Source organism: Pholcus phalangioides, unplaced genomic scaffold (assembly GCF_987345545.1).
Source record: "Pholcus phalangioides strain wild (caught in Gottingen) unplaced genomic scaffold, Ppha-v1.0 ptg000017l_1, whole genome shotgun sequence".
Taxonomy (NCBI): domain Eukaryota; kingdom Metazoa; phylum Arthropoda; class Arachnida; order Araneae; family Pholcidae; genus Pholcus; species Pholcus phalangioides.
The window spans coordinates 31,662,719-31,676,388 of NW_028301610.1; the positions used below are offsets into that span (position 1 = coordinate 31,662,719).

The window sequence follows — 13,670 nt, forward strand, 5'->3', positions numbered from 1 at the left end:
TGTTAGTGGTCTATGGTCCGTGAGTAAAGAAAAGTCCCTAGCTTCCAACATATGCCGAAACTGCTTTATAGAAGCATATGCAGCCAGCAATTCACGGTCGTACGCGCTGTAGTTGCATTCCGCGGGAGACAATTTCCTAGAAAAAAATGCAAGAGGCTGAAGCTCGTTGTCAACCACCTGAAACAGTGCGCCGCCAATGGCAAAATCGGATGCATCTACCTGAAGTACGAGTTTGGCATCGGGTTTCGGATGTGCTAAAAGGGTTGCGTTGGACAATAGTGTTTTGGAATTTTGAAATTCCTTATTTGCTATGTCAGTCCAAGCAATTTCTCTGTTGTCGTTTTTTTTTGACCCTTTCAAATAATTATTCAGTGTAGTTTGTGTATGTGCTGCGTGTGGTAAAAATCTACGAAAAAAATTGAGTAGTCCAAGGAAACGTCGTAGTTCTTTAATTGTTCTTGGTCTTGGATAATTGAGAATCGGCTCAACTTTTTCTGGCAAGGGTTTGGTGCCTTGTTTGGAAATGGAGTGGCCTAAGAATGATATCTCCGCAACACCGAAGACACATTTGGAAACATTAATTGTGAGGCCATAGTTATTGAGCCGTTGCAAAACAGTGCGTAAGTGAACCTTATGTTCAATTTCACTGTCACTGAAAATCAAAATGTCATCTAAATAGACATAACAAAATTTCAGATCACCAAGAATCTCATTCATAAATCGTTGGAAAGATTGGGCAGCATTACACAAGCCGAAATTCAGGTAAGGAAATTCAAATAAGCCGAAAGGTGTGCAAACAGCTGTTTTCGGAATGTGGTCGGAATGAACAGGAATGTGAAAATACGCGCGCACAATGTCAAGTTTTGAAAAACAACTTTTACCGTGTAATGCATTTGAAAAGTCCTGAATGTGAGGAATGGGGTACCTATCTGGGACCGTGCAGGCATTGAGTTTGCGGTAGTCACCCACTGGACGAATACTGCCTGAACTTTTTGATACGACATGTAATGGTGATGACCAGGGCGATTTAGAAGGCCTACATATTCCTTGATTCATCATAAATTTGAATTCCTCCTTAACAGCATCATAGAGCTTGGGATTTAATCGCCTGGGTTTGCTATGTATAGGCGGGCCGGTGGTTTCGATGTAATGTACAGTGTTATGCTGAACAGGCTTCACTTTGTGCGACACTTTTGTCAGTTCAGGAAATTCTGCCAAGATTTTGTGATATTCCGAAGTTTCGGATATTACCTTAATGGAATAGTTTTCAGAGTTATATTCAATTTTTCCAATTTGCGAAAGTTTCGTGACACTGTCCATTAATCTGCGGTGTTTGAGATCAATTAAAAGTCCAAAGTTGAGAAGAAAATCTGCGCCTATGATCGGTATTGGTACGCTTGTAATGAGAAACTTCCACTCAAAACAACGTCTTAATCCAAAGTCAACATTGAGAACTTTGGTGCCGTAAGTGTGTATCTTAGAGTTATTGGCAGCAAACAATTCAAATGAATCAGGAACTATTTTTGTGTAATGTTTTGTGAGTGGAATGCAAGAAACGTCAGATCCTGAATCAATTAAAAATCTCAAATGGGATCTTTTATCAAATACATAAAGGCGACAAGTTTTCACGGCCATCGGTGTTGACGTCGCCGATATATTATAGTCGACGGCCGTGTTTAGTTTCCCTGTTCCTTGGTTTGAAAAGAGCACGGTTGTTGACATCTGAAGGCGTTGTTGCCGAATCTAGCATGGTAATAGCAATAGCCGGTTGTTTGTGATGAGGGAGTGAAACGACGATAAGGAGATCTGAACCTCCGTCTCGTATAGTTTGTTTCTCTCTCTCTAGACAAGCGGTCGAGTTTTTTGCTAAGAGAAGCTATCTCCGCTCTCATGGCACTCATTTCTGTCAGAGGGGAGGGATTATCGGGTTCAACGTTGTTGACATGTAGTTGCGGGGTCCCTGTGCGTTCCGCTCTCCCCATGGCATAGATGCTGTTGTTGTATGTGTCTTTACTAACTTCTATTATTTTGTCGGCCATTTTCGCTAATGTCTCTAAGCTCTCTGAGCTAACTGATAGGATGGCCTGTGTTTCTGACGGCATACGTTGGAACCATAGAGTTTTTAGAAAATCGTCGCTTACAGATTTGCCGGCTAAATCTCTCATTTCCCTTAATAGGTGTGAAGGTTTTTTGTCCCCCAACTGTAGTTCGGACAACAACTTGCGTACTTGACAAGTGTTAGAATCAGAGAATTCTTCGATTATCCGTTGTTTAAGAGTCTCGTACTTGTTTGTTTCGGGTGGGTTCAATAAAATATCTGAAACGGAAGCGAGCGTTTCTGGATCTATAACCGCAATCACGTTATTGTATTTGGTAGCGTCGTTAGTTATGGCGGATATTGAAAAACAACTTTCCACTTGAATGAACCATAACTTTATATTTTGCCGCCATATGGGCGGGAGTTTCAAGGCAACGCGACAAATTTGTAAGTTTTCTGGTGATGGGTCAGGTGGCGAAGGGTTAGGAGAGTTATCGTTAGGCATTTTTGGATACAGACTTTTATGCGAATCTAGTTATATAATTGCGAAAATAAAAATAAGAGCATTTGTTATCCTGACCAAACAAAATAGAGCGATCACAAAAAGGTCCTACCCTGATCTTAATGGCATCGGCGGTGCTGCACACATTGGGCTTCGGCTGAGTAGATTCGTCATCTTTATGTCATCAGAAGGTTGCTTCGGTCTAGGTCACCACTGTTACTGCCCACTTTTATTGTATCATCGAGAACATAACATGTTGAATCAGCGTTATCTTCAGGTCTGTCTAGTCACAAAAAATTCTCTCGCGCAGTCCCCGCACTTGGCGACCGTTGGCCACAGTCTGGTGAGCCGCCGCATGCTCAATTCATTTTGGGCGCCAGTAGTTTGATAATATAAGGAGATGAATGCCCCAGAACTACTGCAAAAATGAGAGTGGTTAGAGCAGGACCGCAACTAGGGGGGCGCAGGAGGGTCTCGTGCCCCAGGTGCTGGACCAGAGGAGGCGCAAATTTTATTCTCACACCTCTCCTTCAACGTTACAAGGGGGCACCAAAATGCGCGTCGGCCCTGGGTTAGAGTAGGGGTCAAGGCAAACAATTTTCACGATGGAAGCATGATCCTACAGCAGAGCCCTCCTAGGCTGTGATTTTTTTCGGGCTCCTATAGGATAGATTTTTCACCCGATTAAATGAATTTACAGTGTGAAGAAAACAAAAGAGGATGACAATCGTCTCGGGTCCACGGACTGCAGCCTCCTTTCCCACTGTGGGGGGGGGGGGGGCAGGGCCGTCTTAAGAGTATCATGGACCCCCGGGCCAAGTGGTGTTTTGGAGGCCCTACCCGGTAAATCTTGGAAAATTTCAACCGGATCTCATTTTTGTGAGGCCCCTCTTATCTTGAGGCCCCCGGGCCGTGCCCGGGTGGGCCCATGCGTTTAGACGGCACTGGGGGGGGGGGGGGGGACCCATGTACGAAACTCAGGGTCACCAATGAATTTTATGTTCAACGCATGTAGACATGGGAATTATGTGCCCTCTTCCAACCGACCAAAAAGTAGAAAAAAAATTAATATTTCGATAAAAAAAAAATGGATATATTCTAAAGAAAATACCATTTATATGCTATATTAACCATTTTCTGTTAATTTAAATGGTTTTTGAAGGATGATACATGCTCAACTCAACTCACGTAAGGTGACCATACGTCCCGTATTTCCCGGGACAGTCCCGGTTTTTTCTATTTTTCTGGCCGTCCCGACTTTTTTGTAAAAATGTCCTGATTTTTCACGTATTTCAGCGAAGAGAACTTGACTTTTTATTCTTCAAATCAACGATTAAAATTATCTTCCTAATTTAGAAATTACATTACGATAATTACGACTTTCAATAAAAATATTCGTCAAACATATTTTTTTTTAAAATTCACTGCAATTTGCAGTAGCGCTTCATTTCCCACGATTGGCGACTTTACTTTTACTTTAACAATAGTTGGCAACTTTGCTTACTTTTAGCATCATTTTGGCTACAATTGTCCATGTCCCGTATCTTCTCGTATTCTCGTATTTGGAAGCCTAATATCTCGTATTTCTCTCAAGTAAATATGGTCAGCCTAAAATCACGCGTTAAATATAGTCCTCGGAGTAACTGGATGTATCCATGGAAGAAAGAATAACTAGGAGGAAAGAATAAATATAAAGAATAATAAAATGCATGCTTTCCTCCATGGGATGTATCCCACGAAATCAATCTTCCCCATGAAAATATGAGAGGAAAAGTCCGACCGTATTACATCGGAAAAAGTATGGTAAAATACGAAATATTGACGGTTCTTGCCAAGCGAGTTCGCAAATGGGTGAAAAATTCGTGTAGAGCTGCATAGTAGACCCTTCAGAGAAACTAAAAAATTGCCAATGCGTAAGAAATGATGGACCTTTCCTGATCGCAGTGAATTAAAATGCATTTCAACTCAGTGAACAACCCGCATTCTACGGAACATTCATTAAGAAATATGGGAAAAACAGGGGAAAATTTTTTTATACAAAAATCAGGGCTGTAAAAATCGCAGAAAGACATGAGAATGGCCCGTAAAATACGGGTCATATTGCCAAACTAGTTAGGAACGACTTTGAAACATTTGACCTACAACATAGCCCTATTTTTAAGAAACTGACAAGGAAAGGGTCCCAAGTTGACGTCTTCAAATACTTTTGAAAAAATTGCCACTGATTCTACTCATTTAAATATGCACAAGGATATAAAAAAGTCCGGCGGAAATATAATTGGGTCCTTCAAAAAATTGTAAATATCAATATTTTGAGATTTTTGAGATAATTTTTTCAGAGGCCAAGAATGAATTTAAAAATCCTGTAACCCTAGAGTCTTAGAGTGACGTCATTCAAAACCATACATAATCAGGTATAGCCAACACCATCTATAGCAGAAGGCCTCCACGCGAAGCTCGCGACGTCACTGAAGTAGAAAATTTCGCCTGTGTAGCCATTGGATGTACTTCAAAAAAAGGTAAAGCCATCGCATGTGTCGGCCTGCTATATTCAATGGCTACAGGTGAAATGGCCTTCTTCAGCGACGTGACGAGCTTCTCGCGGAGGCCTTTTGCTATAGAGGGTGTTAGTACAGCACAGATAAAGGAAGAAAAATATAACTATATATATACAGTAGTTTTTCTGCAGCAAGTTAGAAAGTTGGGAAAAAAACAGCATTAAATGCGGGAAAAACAGTTTACCCACATTTAACGCTGTTTCTTTCCTCGGCTTTCCTCCGTTTTTCGAATTCGAATATATCACCGAATATTGTACTTAGAAACTTGAATTTTTTTTTTTTGTTGGCATCAGGAGAGACAGCACAACAACTTCGTAATAGGGTTCTTGAGCACAGGGGGTGTCCGTATAAAAAATTAAATTTTTTTATTTTAATAACTATACAACTCCTTGCAACACGAATGACATATCTGAGTACTACACGTTATTTGAATACGTTTTTTAGTTGCCCTTAGGATCCACGGTTCGCCAGCAGAATGCCATGCGCCCTGTTACCATGCCATCCTGTTAATATCGTTCAGCATAGACGTTGACTTGACCCTGTTTTATATTTTATATCTTCGGATTAATGGATATTAAGCTTGATAAAAAAACCTTCTTCTAATTTCATGGCTCATCGAAGTCGGCCGTTATTCTTAAGCATGCTTTTTATCCCGAAGAATTATTTCTATGCATGATAATTTGAAAGAAAAATCTGAGATCGCGCGTTTTTAATAATCTTCACTTTACGACGGTTGATCATTACAGTGAAACCTCCCATAACGGACATTCTCCTTTAACGCCCACCTCCCGTTAACGGACCCTTTTCCAATCCCCGGTCCTGTGGAATAGGGCTTTAATGTATTTCACTCCCCCCCGTTAGTGGACGCTCTCAATAGCGGAGAGTAAAATCAGGCAAACTCTAATTTATTCATTTTTGTTCGTAAATCGAGAATTTATCATATAAAAATTATGTATAAATAAGAGAGAGCTGGTATTGGTAAATATAACTTGTCAATTAATTATTTTATTAAATGAACATAACTATGGTCAGTGGCGTATTTACGGGGGGAAGGCGGCTTAGCGGACTATAGCACAAGGCGGCAAGTTCAGAGGGGTGGAAAATTTGAGGAGTGATTGGCCAAGAAAATTGGTAGAATGGGAGAAGGGCGGCAAAATTTGTATAACCCTCAATAAATCCGCCTCTGCCTAGATAGCTAGAGGCTAGGTAAGTGATTGACCAAAAAGTGACTTAGTGAGTTTGCAATCACGTGAGTGAGCAAAAGAGTTACCTAGAGTGCGTGCAAGCATGTGAATGACCAACAGAGTGACCTGGAGAGTGTGAAAGCATATCAATAATCAAAAGAAAGGTCTACAGTGTGTGCAAACTTCTGAATGACCAAAATAGTGACTTGGAATCTGTTCAAGCATGTGAATGACCTAAAAAGATGTGAATGACTAAATGAGTGACTTAAAAAGTGTATGAGCATGGGAGTGACCAAAAGAGAGAGTGACTTAGAAACACAGGTGTACTTGCACAGGTAAGAGTGGAGGGGCCGAGTGGGTTATTGCACAAGGTGGCGAATTCGAGGAAAGAGTAGTCAAGAAAATTAGACTAGAATGGGGAAATGGGGGCGGCAAATGGTCCAAGAAGATGAATTCGAATGGTTAATGTTAGTTTTGTTTGCACATGCTGATATGTGAGAAGAAAGCCAACATTACAAAAAATTGATAATTGTTTTATGTTTTTATTTTCTTCACTAAGCAACGATTCACTAAACAACTTCACTCAGGGGCGTAGCCAGAAATTTCGTTCGGGGGGGACCGCTTTCATTTCGGGGGGGGGGGGACCAAAGTGACAGAACAATGGATTTGGCCATCTTTTTCCCTTTTTTCGGACATTTTCTCACATTTCGGGGGGGGGGGGACCAGATCCCCAAGTCTCCCCCCCCTGACTTCACTAAATAACGATTTTAAAGTAGGGTTACCAGCAGGGCCGTAGCGTACCTTCTCGGGGCCATAGACGGAGATAGACTTGGAAGTCTGGAGGGCACGGTCATTATTGCTGGGGGGGGGGGGGGGGCACGATGATGATTGATGATGTCAATTCATATATATGTTACCGGCAAAGTATGAAATCCAGGCATTCTATAGAATGCCTAGGCATTCTATACAATGCCTAGGCATTCTATACAATGCCTGGTCGTTTCAGGCAAAGTATGAAATACCGGTTTTATTCTATACTTTGCCTAGGCATTCTATAGAATGACTAGTCATTCTATAGAATGCCTAAACACAATCCAGGCAAAGTATGAAATATGTTCTTCCAACAAATCTCTTTAGGGGCGGTATAAAATATTACATAAAATTAAAATTTCGCAGAATTTTCGTCATTTTTTCCCAGAAACGTTTCCCTTTCGCTCTCGTGAAAAAGGATTTGTTGAGGGGCGGTATAAAATATTACAATTTCATCGCATTAAAATTTTACGGAATTTTCGTCATTTATTCCCGAAAACGTTTCCCTTTCGCTCTCGTAAAAAAGGATCTGTTGAGGGGCGGTATAAAATATTACAATTTCATCGAATTAAAATTTTACAGAATTTTCGTCATTTATTCCCGAAAACGTTTCCCTTTCGCTCTCGTGGAGAAGGATCTGTTGAGGGGCGGTATAAAATATTACAATTTCATCGCATTAAAATTTCACAGAATTTTCGCCATTTATTCCCGAAAACGTTTCCCTTTCACTCTCGTGGAAAAGGATCTGTTGAGGGGCGGTATAAAATATTACAATTTCATCGCATTCAAATTTTACGGAATTTTCGTCATTTATTCCCGAAAACGTTTCCCTTTCGCTCTCGTAAAAAAGGATCTGTTGAGGGGCGGTATAAAATATTACAATTTCATCGCATTAAAATTTTACAGAATTTTCGTCATTTATTCCCGAAAACGTTTCCCTTTCGCTCTCGTAAAAAAGGATCTGTTGAGGGGCGGTATAAAATATTACAATTTCATCGAATTAAAATTTTACAGAATTTTCGTCATTTATTCCCGAAAACGTTTCCCTTTCGCTCTCGTGGAAAAGGATCTGTTGAGGGGCGGTATAAAATATTACAATTTCATCGCATTAAAATTTTACAGAATTTTCGTCATTTATTCCCGAAAACGTTTCCCTTTCGCTCTCGTAAAAAAGGATCTGTTGAGGGGCGGTATAAAATATTACAATTTCATCGAATTAAAATTTTACAGAATTTTCGTCATTTATTCCCGAAAACGTTTCCCTTTCGCTCTCGTGGAAAAGGATCTGTTGAGGGGCGGTATAAAATATTACAATTTCATCGCATTAAAATTTTACAGAATTTTCGTCATTTATTCCCGAAAACGTTTCCCTTTCGCTCTCGTAAAAAAGGATCTGTTGAGGGGCGGTATAAAATATTACAATTTCATCGAATTAAAATTTTACAGAATTTTCGTCATTTATTCCCGAAAACGTTTCCCTTTCGCTCTCGTAAAAAAGGATCTGTTGAGGGGCGGTATAAAATATTACAATTTCATCGAATTAAAATTTTACAGAATTTTCGTCATTTATTCCCGAAAACGTTTCCCTTTCGCTCTCGTGGAAAAGGATCTGTTGAGGGGCGGTATAAAATATTACAATTTCATCGCATTAAAATTTCACGGAATTTTCGTCATTTATTCCCAGAAACGTTTCCCTTTCGTTCTCGTGAAAAAGGATTTGTTGAGGGGCGGTATAAAATATTACAATTTCATCGCATTAAAATTTCGTAGAATTTTCGTCATTTTTTCCCAGAAACGTTTCCCTTTCGCTCTCGTGAAAAAGGATTTGTTGAGGGGCGGTATAAAATATTACAATTTCATCGTATTAAAATTTTACAGAATTTTCGTCATTTATTCCCGAAAACGTTTCCCTTTCGCTCTCGTGGAAAAGGATCTGTTGAGGGGCGGTATAAAATATTACAATTTCATCGCATTAAAATTTCACGGAATTTTCGTCATTTATTCCCAGAAACGTTTCCCTTTCGTTCTCGTGAAAAAGGATTTGTTGAGGGGCGGTATAAAATATTACAATTTCATCGCATTAAAATTTCGTAGAATTTTCGTCATTTTTTCCCAGAAACGTTTCCCTTTCGCTCTCGTGAAAAAGGATTTGTTGAGGGGCGGTATAAAATATTACAATTTCATCGCATTAAAATTTCACAGAATTTTCGTTATTTTTTCCCGGAAACGTTTCCCTTTCGCTCTCGTGAAAAAGGATTTGTTGAGGGGCGGTATAAAATATTACAATTTCATCGCATTAAAATTTCGTAGAATTTTCGTCATTTTTTCCCAGAAACGTTTCCCTTTCGTTCTCGTGAAAAAGGATCTGTTGAGGGGCGGTATAAAATATTACAATTTCATCGTATTAAAATTTTACAGAATTTTCGTCATTTATTCCCGAAAACGTTTCCCTTTCGCTCTCGTGGAAAAGGATCTGTTGAGGGGCGGTATAAAACATTACAATTTCATCGCATTAAAATTTCACAGAATTTTCGTTATTTTTTCCCGGAAACGTTTCCCTTTCGCTCTCGTGAAAAAGGATTTGTTGAGGGGCGGTATAAAATATTACAATTTCATCGCATTAAAATTTCACAGAATTTTCGTTATTTTTTCCCGGAAACGTTTCCCTTTCGCTCTCGTGAAAAAGGATTTGTTGAGGGGCGGTATAAAATATTACAATTTCATCGCATTAAAATTTCGTAGAATTTTCGTCATTTTTTCCCAGAAACGTTTCCCTTTCGTTCTCGTGAAAAAGGATCTGTTGAGGGGCGGTATAAAATATTACAATTTCATCGTATTAAAATTTTACAGAATTTTCGTCATTTATTCCCGAAAACGTTTCCCTTTCGCTCTCGTGGAAAAGGATCTGTTGAGGGGCGGTATAAAACATTACAATTTCATCGCATTAAAATTTCACGGAATTTTCGTCATTTATTCCCAGAAACGTTTCCCTTTCGCTCTCGTGAAAAAGGATTTGTTGAGGGGCGGTATAAAATATTACAATTTCATCGCATTAAAATTTCGTAGAATTTTCGTCATTTTTTCCCAGAAACGTTTCCCTTTCGTTCTCGTGAAAAAGGATCTGATGAGGGGCGGTATAAAATATTACAATTTCATCGAATTAAAATTTCACGGAATTTTCGTCATTTATTCCCGGAAACGTTTCCCTTTCGCTCTCGTGAAAAAGGATTTGTTGAGGGGCGGTATAAAATATTACAATTTCATCGCATTAAAATTTCACAGAATTTTCGTTATTTTTTCCCGGAAACGTTTCCCTTTCGCTCTCGTGGAAAAGGATCTGATGAGGGGCGGTATAAAATATTACAATTTCATCGAATTAAAATTTTACAGAATTTTCGTCATTTTTTCCCAGAAACGTTTCCCTTTCGTTCTCGTGAAAAAGGATCTGATGAGGGGCGGTATAAAATATTACAATTTCATCGAATTAAAATTTCACGGAATTTTCGTCATTTATTCCCGGAAACGTTTCCCTTTCGCTCTCGTGAAAAAGGATTTGTTGAGGGGCGGTATAAAATATTACAATTTCATCGCATTAAAATTTCACAGAATTTTCGTTATTTTTTCCCGGAAACGTTTCCCTTTCGCTCTCGTGGAAAAGGATCTGATGAGGGGCGGTATAAAATATTACAATTTCATCGAATTAAAATTTCACGGAATTTTCGTCATTTATTCCCGGAAATGTTTCCCTTTCGCTCTCGTGAAAAAGGATTTGCTAAGGGGAGGTATAAAATATTACAATTTCGTCGCATTAAAATTTCACAGAATTTTCGTCATTTTTTCCCGGAAACATTTCCGTTTCGCTCTCTTGAGAAGGGATCCCTTGAGGGGCGGTGTCGTCAAATTAAAATTTCGCACAGTTTTCAATTTCAAACGTTTTCCTTTTGCTCTCTTGAGAAGGAATCCCTTGAGGGACGGTGTCGTCAAATTAAATTTTCACACAGTTTTCTTCGATTTTTCCAGGAAACGTGTGGCTCTCTGGAAAAGGGATCTGTTTATAGGGGCGGTATAAAATATTCAATTTATACGATTACAATTTAATATAATTTTTCTTAATTTTTTTCTGTAAACTTTTCCTTTGGCTTTCTTGACAAGGGATCTGTGGATGGACGATATAAAATGCCACATTTTCGTCAAATTAAAATTCATTCGTCAAAATAAATCACAACTGAATTTAAGCGGGTACATTTTGGAATTTCAAATCGGATACGGACAACAACATTTTATCGCTTTTGGACGTTTTTCGTGGAATATGTTACTGTAAAAAAACGGCATAAATCTGTAATTACGCATAATCGCCGGATTTATATCGATTACTATGCATAATCACTGATCAAAACGGATGAAATTATTGTGAATAACCGGCGATTATGCATAATCACCAGATTTATCATAATTACTGTATTTTACACATGGCATCGACCTGTAAATGCTGTCAAAATTAGTGCTCAATGATAACAATTCTGAAAAGTGCCCCGCGGCGTAAAAAATTTTGGAACCAGTTTTCTATCACTTTGGTCCCTCCCCACGAAATGAAAGTGATTCTCCCCTTGGCCTTGGAATGAAATTTCTGGCTAGGGGCCTGATGAGACACATAACGTCAATTATTTCACCACGTAAGCTCCCAAAGTTGAGGTAAATGATTCCATTGCTATCCAAAGAATTCACGTAATTTTGGTAGATTGTAAAAACCGTGTCACTAAGTTTTATTGCACATTTAGGCTAACCAAATTTCTTCGAGAAAAATACCGAAACTCAGGATTTCAAATACGGGTAAAATACGGAACATCGCCAATCATCGCCATAACTGCCGCCGAATGTAAACAAAGTTGCCAACTTTTGCAGAAATCACTAAAAAACACCAATGGCAGGAAACAAAGTATTACTCTGAGAGAGTGAACAAAACTGGATTCGACGAAGTACATTGTAAAATAACGAAATAAAACGTTTGAAGGGGCAAACAATTAAATCAACGTGTAGTATTTGCCGTCTTGCAAGTGGAGTAGTTTGGGAGCTAGCGTTTTACTGTGGAAGTGTTGGTTCCAAACCCGATTCTCTCGGGCATGGATGTTTATTAACATTAACAAATTCCCTGGACAGATCATACAGGATCTCTTGAACATATTTGAGGATCACTTTATCAAGAAAGTAAAAAAACCATGACGTATGTGAGGTGAATATTCTTATTCATAGTTGCAATTATAGTGATATAATTTATGCGTTGAAAAATAATTTCAATAGTTGATTTTAATAAAGTATAAAACTATAAGCATCTAAAAGTAGGCTTTGTAGATTCTACAATGTAGAACATTCGCGACGAACCACGGCATTCTTGCAAAAAAGTCGGGACAGCCAAAATAAAGTGAAAATACGGGAATGTCCCGGGAAATGCGTGACATATGTGTCATATGCATAAGGTCACCACAAAACGTTTGCTAAGTAGGCCTATATTTTGCTATTTATCTTTTATTTTCACTGTCCCGAATTTGTTTTTGAAAATGTCCCGTATTTTCGACTAAACTCACTTGACTCACTGAAACTTGACTGAAAACGTGGAGGAAGATAGTTTTAATTTCTTACAAATCACGGTACGATTAATTATGATTGTAAACATAAACGTTCATGTCGTATATTTGTGACGTGTTTCTTTTTTACATAACAAAAACAAAACATTTAAAAAAAAATATCAATAACATAACATTTATTTCGTGAAATACATTTTTATTTACTGCAATTTATTGTAGTCCTTCTTCGTACATACCCATCAGCATTTCTTTCCCATCAATTTTAACCATAATTAGCAATTTTTCAACATTTGACAATTTTTTGAGAGATAGAATAGCAATAAGCAGGGTGACCATACATCCCGTATTTCTCGGGACAGTCCCGGTTTTTTTCTGTTTTTTTGCTGTCCCGACTTTTTTGCACAAATGTCCCGAGTTTTCAAATATTTTCAACGAAGTCAACTTGACTTTTTATTCTTCAAATCAACGATTAAAATTATCTTTCCAGCTTAGAAATTACATCACGATAATGAGGCTTTTGGAATAGACATCATAATCATCATCAGCATTGGCGTACTCAAAGGGGGGGGGGGGGTTGGGGTTCTAACCACCCCCCATCCTCCCCGAGCCAAGATTATAGTGTTATTTTACAGGAAAAAAGGTAAAACTCCCTCAGAGGGTAAACAAATTTCAAATCCCCCCTCGAGAAAATTCTGCGTACTCCTATGATCATCAGTATCACTTGGAGGGACAAGCGCAGCATGTTTTTCCCATGGAAATCAATGTTAAAATTGCCGAATTTACCGTAGAAATGTGGAAATTTAGTAGGGTTTTCCGTCTCATCAATAATTTTAAAAATTGAACTGAGTTCTCGATTTTCGAAAAATTGAGTTCGCTTAGAAATATGAAGCACAGGAAATTAAATATAAAATAATTAGCCGGACCTACTTTTGAGTTAGATATTCATGCAATAACATTGATTTATATCTTCTCAAGCACAAAAATGAGAATTAATAT

General features: G+C 38.5%; 1 protein-coding gene across 1 annotated transcript; it reads right to left on the minus strand.

Annotated features, from left to right (window-relative positions):
* Positions 1-1,676: 1,676 nt before the first annotated feature.
* Positions 1,677-2,543, minus strand: LOC149072911 (uncharacterized). The gene has a single exon (XM_089247252.1). It carries the CDS (start codon positions 2,541-2,543, stop codon positions 1,677-1,679), a length of 867 nt encoding a protein of 288 aa, XP_089103378.1.
* Positions 2,544-13,670: the final 11,127 nt, after the last annotated feature.

Excerpts from the sequence above, each read along its gene's own strand:
- LOC149072911 (XM_089247252.1), bottom strand. The coding sequence starts at position 2,543 with ATGCCTAACGATAACTCTCCTAACCCTTCGCCACCTGACCCATCACCA.